The sequence below is a fragment of the Ambystoma mexicanum genome, chromosome 9 (assembly GCF_040938575.1).
Source record: "Ambystoma mexicanum isolate Mex_15411 chromosome 9, UKY_AmexF1_1, whole genome shotgun sequence".
In the NCBI taxonomy this organism is placed as follows: domain Eukaryota; kingdom Metazoa; phylum Chordata; class Amphibia; order Caudata; family Ambystomatidae; genus Ambystoma; species Ambystoma mexicanum.
In genome coordinates, this window is record NC_090931.1 from 842,470,185 (window position 1) to 842,479,390 (window position 9,206).

Consider the following 9,206-nt stretch of genomic DNA (forward strand, 5'->3'; position numbering starts at 1 on the left):
GCTTAGCTGTCACAGATTTGGTCTTTCAGTTGGAAATTCACCATCATGCATAAGAAGGCCATGCTGCTGACAAAATAAATGCTACAGTGCCATCTAGTGGTGTAAAGTATGTTTTTTTAATGAATAAATCAAAGCATGCACGGTACGCAGTACAAAATTAAATGATCCGTATTTGCCATATTTACATGGCAAAAGGGCAAGATACGCACGTTAACTGGTAGGCTGCTTCCAGGTGCAGGGGGAAATTCTGCATTACAGTGGGATGAGGAGCATTGGTCCTGGTTGGCGAGTCTTGTCACTCAACATGGGAAAATGACTTACTAGCCCTGAGACTATGCAGCAGTTAATTTGCTGGAATACAAGGGGTAGGTCTCACCTCTATGAGGGAGAGGGCTTGATGACATACATTGACACATTTTCATTGGTAGCATTGCAAGAGACATGGCTCACTAATTTGGTTTATGTAGATGGGTGGCAGTTCCTCTGTAAAAAGGCAACACGGTGAATAAGGGTGCCCTAAAGGAGGATTACTGCTGGGTATCAAATGGCCACTAATTTTGGAGGAACTCGATTCTACCTCCCCTAATATCTTGGTGGGCAAAGGCTCTGGTATGCTGTGAAACAATGGGGAAATCAATGGTCTTGTTGTTATTAACGTCTATGACCCTCCATATAGATTAGATCACGCGCTAGTAATAGCCGAGGTGGAAGCACTGCTTGATACTTATCTGGGAAATTCCTCATGTATCATCTGCGGCGATTTCAATTCTAAGGATTCCCAAGGAATTGGAATCTGTGTTATTGCAACTTAATTCATCACCTACACCTAAAGGAGAAGAACGCTGAAGTAAATACTGTAGGCGGGGTTTGGAGGGGGCAAGTGCGTTATAATCTGCTGGCTTTGGGATGATCAATGGCGCTATACCATCTGATCTCCCTCCTCAGTTCACGCACGTAGGACACAAGTCAAGTAGTATTCTGGACTGTCTTTGTGACTAATGCACCATCTCTGATGAATGATTTGCCCAGATTGTATTGGCTAAAGAGTGACCACCTACCAGTGAGTGTTAGCCTCAATGTCTCGTTACCCCCACTGATCACAGACTTGTCAGGAAACGGTATTTCATGGAATGATAGTAGTCTAGAGTAATCCGCAAATAAGGTTCGGGCTGCATTGGGCTCATTTATTGAGCATAGCAAAGTAACTGTGACGTATAAACTGGCAGACATTCATGAATTTGGCGCAATGGTAGCTAAAGTGATCTTCAAGGCCTTCCCTAAGAGAAACTCCAACTCGCGTCAAACCACACGTGCCATAAATAGTCATCTCTTTGACCATCATATGTTTAGTAAAAGAAGGGACTTGCGGGTCACCTTGCGTGCCTTATCTAAATCCCCTTTGGATGGCGCTGCATATGCCTCGCAAGCCAATTTCTAAAGGGGTAAATACTGTAAATGTTTAAAAAAAACATTGCTATCACCTTGAATGTGGGCGCTAGAGGACTTTGGTTGCCTTAGCCCTTGAAAAGGACGCTTGTAAATTCTGGAAAAAGAGCCACCTCGTGACATTGTCGGGGTTACTGAACCAGCGTGGATTGAACATCTTACGCAAACTTAGGAAATGGCTGGAACATCATGGCCTTATCTTCTAGCAAGCGAGTAAAATGGCACTATAAAAATGGGCCGGGTGATATCTTGAAGTTAATCATGAGTAGCAATTCATCAATAGCCCCAGATGGCATTTGCAGATCATTGATTAAAATGAACACTGCACATTGGGCAATTGCCCTTGATTGGCTATTTCACTGGATTGAGGAGTGCCAAGTCCTCCCCCCTCTTGGCATGATAGTAGCATTGTCCCCATATGGAAAAAGGGTAGTTGGGAGGATCCGGGCAACTACCGTCTAGATGCAATGCTGTACGCACCGTCCAAAATCTTTTCCTGTATTCAGCTGAGTGAGAATCCGGAATGGGAAGAAGAGGCCAATCTCATTCCCCTCAAACCATACTGGTTTTCAGAGGGGATTGGGGACGACCACTAACTGTCTTGCTTTAACAACTATCATACAGCAGGCATGGGGTATTCGCAGAAGGACCGAGTATGTGGCCTTCATCGATTACAGCGCGGACTTCCATTCAATGAATAGAGGCCGTCTCTGGCCGAAATTGTCGGACTGGAATATTCCAGCTGGCTTACTCTCCATGGTCATTGACTGACCTGCACAAGAGCATAAGGGTCAAGGTAAGATTGGACGAAACAGGGAAGACTTCCACCTGGATCACCACCTACCAGGGTCTAAAGCAGGGATGTAACCTTGCCCCCCTACTACTTAATCTGTACCTTGCAGGCATGGGAGCAGCACTAGTCAATCCGGCCTCAATTCCACCAAAACTGGGGCTCACTTGCACGCAGTGGCTCGTCTATGCCGACAATATAGTATTGATGGATCTTACTCAGGTGGGTTTTCAGGCATCCTTGGATTGCCTGAAGTCATATTCTGAATTGAATTCATTAGCCATCTATACTAGCAAGACCAAGGTGATGATCTTTCGCCCTCGCTTCAGCAAGCCTAAATGGTCAAGATGGTGTCTTGGAGGGAGGGAGTTGGAAGTGGTTGAAGAATACAAATATTCAGGCATTCTTTTCGACCATCTACTAACAGGGCAGAAACATATGCAGGCTCTGAAATCAAAGAGTGCCCAGGTTATTGAGTGCTTAAAAAAAAAAAAATAAATAAAAAAATAAATAAATAGCTTCCAAAGGTGCAGGCTACTTGCACAACTATACTCTGCTAAACCTCTTCACATTTTTCTGTATGGGGCAGAGTGTTGGGCCAACAAAAATATCAATGACCTGTCTAGCCTACCGGGAAACCTTCTAAAGAAATTGTTCCACCTTCCAGCGCGTACACTGGTCGAAGTGGTTTATTTGGCGCGAGTACAACTGTCCAAACATACATTCATTAGAAACTGGGTAATGCACCGGTCGGAAGCCTCAACCAATCTATACTGGAGGCTGCTTGAATTAAAGGCACATTTATTAAGAACAGTAGCCTGACTAATAACCTCTCCGAGTCTCTTAACTGGCATTCTGGATTTCTTGAGAATCCATTGACTCGCGCTAAAAGTTGGAAATGAAATCCAAGGTTGTTCCTTTCCACTAAGAGTTACACATAAGTAAATTCTGCACCAAGAGTAACAGTCTTCACTTTGTGGAATACATCATTAACAGGCTGGGGGTTCCTGCTTATATCCAGCAATTTGTGGGAAACCAGCTAGTCCGGGATTACCTAAAACATCCTGCATAACTAAAGAACTGGTCGTCTCTGCGGGAATGCAGAGTTGGAAACAGTGAAATACTTATTGATGGAGTGTGTAGCCTTGTCAGTCATGAGATCGAGTGCTGTGAGATCAGCTGGTAACTGATGAACTGGGAACAGGGGACCAATGGGCACGTTTGATGAATCGGAACGACAAACCTAGTATCATTTCTTCACAGTAATGTGGAGGAAGATTGCGTTGCTCCAGGAAGTGTTAGGAGGCTAGGAATATGTATGGCAGGGGTATGGAAACGGGGGGTGGATGGGGGTAAAGGTACAGGCTGGTGGGATGATCACATGATGATAATGCTTTCCTTAAGTCTTTTCCTTTTTATTATCCATGTATATATTGTGTTAAAAAGCTGACATTGTTCTGCTGTATGGCACGTTAAATAAAAACTAAGGGAGTTTGATCCCAGAGGAGCCAGAGGCTCGACATTTTTTGGAACACTCATTACTTGACTAATCAGGATCAGAGATGTTTGGTAAGTGAGTTGCACCTGGATATTCACGTTGTAACTGACCATTTACATACGAGTGAACCATGCTGCCTATGTCTCATTGTGTAACCTTTCTACAGAGTTAGGATTTTCCTTAATCAAGGCCAGGTAGGGGCATAGTTGTCCGAGTACTTTTGGGGTGCATCACTTCCACACTTGAGTGGAGACTGTGACATGAGGTAGAGTTTTGATCTCTTGGGTGCCCTTTAATGCCTGATTGGACACTATCACATATGTGCATGTTGTCTTGGGTGATGGTACACTCTGAAATGGAAGTGATCTTGAGTTATTCATATGTCTACTGATTGGGTCAATTGATAAATCTCATTTGGATTTTCCTTTGTAATGTGAATTTCTCTTGAAGAAGGGGTAGTGATCCCCAAAACGCATTGTGCATGAATTTCACTGTTTGATTTATTTATTTGCATTTGTTGAGCGCACAGCAGACCGAAGGCATGGTGGCGCTTTTTACAGTGTTGCTTATACTTAGTTACATACTATTCAAGTCCGTCTGTGTTACATTGGACGATATTATTCTTTTGTTACATACATACATTGAGAAGCAGGTAACTAGGAGAGCAAGGTTAGTCGAAGAGGGCAGTTTTGAGTTTTTTGCGGAAGGAGAAGAGAGATGTTTCGGCTCTGAGGTCAGTGGGGAGGGAGTTCCAAAGCTTAGGTGCGAGGTAGGGGGAAGCCTATACCTCCTGCCTTTGTCCTATTGATGCGAGGTATCGTTAGTTGATTGGTGTATTGTAATCTGGTCGGTCTGGTGGATTGAGATCTGCATAAGGAGTCAGATAGGTATGAGGGTGCTGAGAGATTGATGCATTTATGAGTGGTTGTGAGAATTTTGAAGAAGATGCGGTCCTTGACTGGGAGCCAGTGAGCTGTTTTCCTGGCTTGTGTGATGTGGTCTCTTTTCGGTATGCTGAGGGCTGCTCTAAGAGCGTTGTTTTGAGTTGTTTGGAGCCTAGATCGTTTTTTTTTTGGGAGGTGCCGGCTAGGAGCGCATTGCAGTAATCTAGTTTGGCTCCTATGGTTGCCCTAGCGATAGAGAGATAGTTATCCTTAGTTAGGAATTGTTTTATTGCGTTGATGAGTTTAGTACTCAGTGCGGAGGCCGAGACAATGGCGCTGACTTGTTTGTCCATAGATAGGGTAGCGTCTATGTGAACCCCCGGTGTTTTGACTGAAGATAATACTGGGATGACACAGTTATCTATGTTGAAATTGAGGTACAGCGGGTTGAGGTTGGAGAGTGTGGATTTCTGGCCTAGAATGAGGATTTCGGTCTTGTCCCCGTTCAGGCAGAGGCAGTTAGTAGCCATCCACGCTTGTACGGTGGAGTAGATTTGTTGTAGGGTAATGGCGTCTTGATGATAATGCCCCATCAGGGGAAGGAGAACCTGAGTGTCATCAGCGTAATTTGTGTATGTGATCCCAAGTGCGTCCAGTTTATCAAAGAGAGGCTTGGTAAAATGATTATAGAGCGTGGGGGCAGTACATGAGCCTTGTGGGACACCGCAGTGGATGATGGAGGGTGCTGCGTTTGAGAACACTTTCTAGGAAAGAGGTCACCCAAGACGCTGCGTCCTTAGAGAAGTGCGCTGCATGCGTCAGATGACTGGTAAGTGTAATGTGATCTACCAGATCAAACGCTGCTGAAAGGTCAAGGAGAAGGAGGAGAGCGGGCTTGCCTTTGTCAAGGATGTTTGTGATTTCGTTTATTAGGTCTAGAAGGGCGGTTTCAGTTCCGTACCCCTTGCGGAACCCAGATTGTCTTTTTCCTAGGATCGCGTTCGATTCAAGGTATAGTTGAATCCGTTTTTGGGCGGCCTTGTCTACTATTTTCAGGAGGCATGGAACTGTTGTTATGGGTCGGTAGTTATTGAGGTTTGCAGGATCTAGCGTTGGTTTTTTTAAAAGAGGGAGCACCCAGGCCTCTTTAAGGCTGTCTGGGACTATGCCCGTTTTGAATGAAGCATTGATGAATGTCGTGAGAAGAGGGGTGAGCGGTTCTGCGCAGTCCTTGATGATTTTTGGGGGGCACACATCACCCTTACATTGTGAAGGTTTGAGGTGTCTGAATGACATCGGCTTCGGAGATCTCGGTGAATGTGAATTTGGGCATGCTGCTTGTTTTGGCATTTGGTTGTTTCTGTACATGAGGGTTTTGCTTAGGTAAAGTTTTGTAGTGGTGAGATATCTTGTTTTGGAAGAGGTTTATTTTTGCAAGCATGGCTGATTGTATGCCTGTGCACCATGCTTCGTCTTTGACGATCTCATCAGGGAATGTGGGTGGTACAGTTAATTCTTTAAAGATACTGAAGAGTTCTTTAGAGTGGGAGTTGGCAGCGGAGATACGGTGGTTGTAGGCTTCAGATTTAGAAAGGAAGATGGCGTCTTTGTATTTTTTGGCTATGGATTTGAAGTTATCTTTTGTGGTGTCACAGGGATTGCACTGCCAGTTTTTGAGCGCCTGGCGTTTGTCTTTACGCAGAGTCTGGAGTTCCTCTGTGAACCAGCAATTGGAGTGGAAGGATTTTTTTCTCTTTTTTGTTTTCCAATGGGGCAACAGTGTTGACAGCCATGGTGTCTTTGAATAGTTCTGTGAGGATGTTAGGATCCGAGGAGAACGGGGGCGCTAGGCATGGAAGATTAAGGTGTGCACTGATGTCCACAGTGAGTTTTTTGGCACTTCTGGCTAAGGTCGCTGGTGCTGTGGTAGGCACTTTAGTGCATATTGAGACTGGGATGTCGAATTGGAGAAAGTTGTGGTCTGTCCAAGAGAAGCTAATATTGGAAGTGATGGCTGTGTTATAATTATGGTCTATGATCCAATCTAGGATGCGTCCTTTTGCGTGAGCAGGCGATGTGATTTTTTGTGAGAAGCCTAGGTCATGGAGGTCTTTGGCTAGAGAGATAGCAGTTTTTGTCCTTGGGGTCGTTGAATCCTAGGTTAAGGTCTCCTATAAGTAGCGATTTAGTGGATTTCTTAATATTGTTTCCTAGGAGGTGATTGACTTGACCTATGAAATTGGCGGTGGAGCCAGGTGGTCGGTATATGATATGAATATTTATTGTACTATTTGGTGAGAGTGCTAGTTTGACTGATAGAATGTCAACATTCCCTTCCTCTTGGTGGGGTATGGTTCTGATAGATAGTGTTTCTTTGTGAATAAGGGCTACCCCCCTCCTGATTTGGCGATCCTGTCTTGTCTAAGGATGACATACACTTGCGGTAGGGCTAGTGTGATAGCTGGGCCGGAAGCTTCGTTAAGCCAAGTCACTGTGATAGCGAGTATGTCTAAGTCTTGGATGGTTATTAAGTCATTTACTTCTAGAGCGTGGCATTGAGAGAGCGTACATTGATTAAAGCGCAATTGTATAGCGTGGGGCACAGGTTCTTTATAGGTATGGTAGGAGAGTCTGACTTGGGTGCGGCGGTACGTTGATTGTAGGAGTTGCATGTGTTGGCTTAGTGCTGTGGCATTTGGAGGTATTATCGCGCTGGTGGTGTGTGTTCACTTTGATGGTGCGTGAGCTAAGTCGGCAGTTTCTGTGTGGTATGAGTGTAGGGATGGCATGGTAGTGGATGGGGAGGACGCGGGATCCACTGATTCATGATTGAATAAAATTGTCTGCAAAGATTTGAACATTTGAGGTACATTATCGTTGTTCATGATTTTGCTATGAAAGATATATTGTAATTTTTGACTGATCTTCAGTACCAAGGTGTGTGTGCAGGGGACATGAGAGTCCATAAGATTGGACTCTTTAACTCCACTATTTGTAACACGGTCTCGCGTCAGGGTTGGTATTCCTCCCCAGTACCCAAATTGTCTGTAAATTCATTGTATTAACATAATATTGACAAGGGTGACACTGAAAAACTCATTTTCTCAGAACCAGTTCAGCTTTTCATGTTTTACAGGGCACAAAAAAATGTATAGGATGCCATTTAGCCAAACGTCATTTAAGCCTTAATAATAAGAACGAGCATAGATACATAAAAAAATAAATGCAAGCTTATTTGCTTTCCTCTTCCCTTGCTATCATACTAGTTTTCAAATGTATACATCTTTAACGAGGCGTGTCAAGGGGCGGGGCTTCAAGTCCGATTTTTTGCTTCCAAAAGGTGGCAATCCTACTCTAGTAGTGTGGAGCGGGTATCGAGAGAAAAAAAGGAAAGAGCCAACACTGCTCTTTCTGTTTACCTCTGACTCGGGAAACCAGGCAAAACAGAACAATTGATACCTAATTACGACCCGAATCACCACAGGCATTTCGTACAATACAGACAATAATTACCCTTCTCTGCACCCACAGTAGGAGCACACCCTATCCCTTGCACGATCTCTATGTCACGGCCTTAAACTCACCTTGCCTGGATCCCAGACGAGGTGACATTTCTCCGGAGTGAACTAGGGCCCCGCAGAAAGGGTGTTCGCAGCAGGCGAATACAGCAGGAAGCCATCGTGAAGCTGTTATGGCAGAGGGCGCCGAGAGGAGAGGGCGAGGGTCAGTGTGGTAAAGTTCACAGCCAGACTCAGACGCGCCCAGCAATTCTCTGAAAAAGTGTGAAAAGCCACGCCCACAGAACTGGCGAAGTACGTAGCGCTCGTGCTCGCTCAACGACCGAAAGCTGCAAACGGCGCCCTCGAGCGGTCATTTTTGGGTAATACTGAACAGGAAGGCAGGATAATGGTCTCTTGCCTGTTATTGGATCAGAACAAGCAGCATGGGCTACAGTGGGTCTCGTGTTCCTCGCATGCTCTGACATATAAGGAGCAAGAAACCTACTCTGAAATAGCCATGTAAGGATTTAAAAAATGTACATGCGGCATTTTGTGTGAAACCCGCACTTGTGGGCTTCTCCAAACATTTTACGGTGCATTTTGGCGTTTTGGACACTTCACGAAATGGGCACACGGCATATTACAGACGTAAGTATGATTGTGATCTTAATTTCTTTTCCAAGTTTGTAGATTTGGCTGTAAATAGAAAACTGTTTGCATGTGTGTGGATTCAGTGCGTAGCTTATTTTTTCACAAGCCACAAATGTCAAGTTTTCGGTTTGTGCATGTGTGACATATGCATGCTTGAAATACACTTATGTGTGATGTGTGACATTCCAATATCGCTGCTGTTATTTTGAGTGACACTTGATGGGGCTTGGCCAGTAGCACTCTGATGTCAATAACCCAAACAGAATGTGACAGAGAGCGTCTGGTTTGCTGGGTTTGTGGCAGTAGACATGAGAAGTGGGATCCACGGGATGCATATATGGTCTGTAGGTCATCTCTGAGAAGGAAAAGTTACTGATGAACAGCAGGTGGCATGAGCATTACATCAACACGTTTCAACCCTGCTCTGACCCCTCTTA

The 9,206-nt window shown here is 44.7% G+C and overlaps 1 protein-coding gene across 1 annotated transcript in view; it reads right to left on the reverse strand.

The window, feature by feature from the left end:
• ACADL (acyl-CoA dehydrogenase long chain) overlaps positions 1–8,424 on the reverse strand; it is an 888,967-nt gene extending 880,543 nt beyond the window's left edge. Inside the window, exon 1 of the mRNA XM_069615906.1 lies at positions 8,203–8,424. Within this exon, the coding sequence (XP_069472007.1) occupies positions 8,203–8,297 (95 nt within the window). The 5' untranslated portion in view covers positions 8,298–8,424. The remainder of the gene's footprint in view (positions 1–8,202) is intronic.
• Between the last annotated feature and the right edge of the window lie 782 nt (positions 8,425–9,206).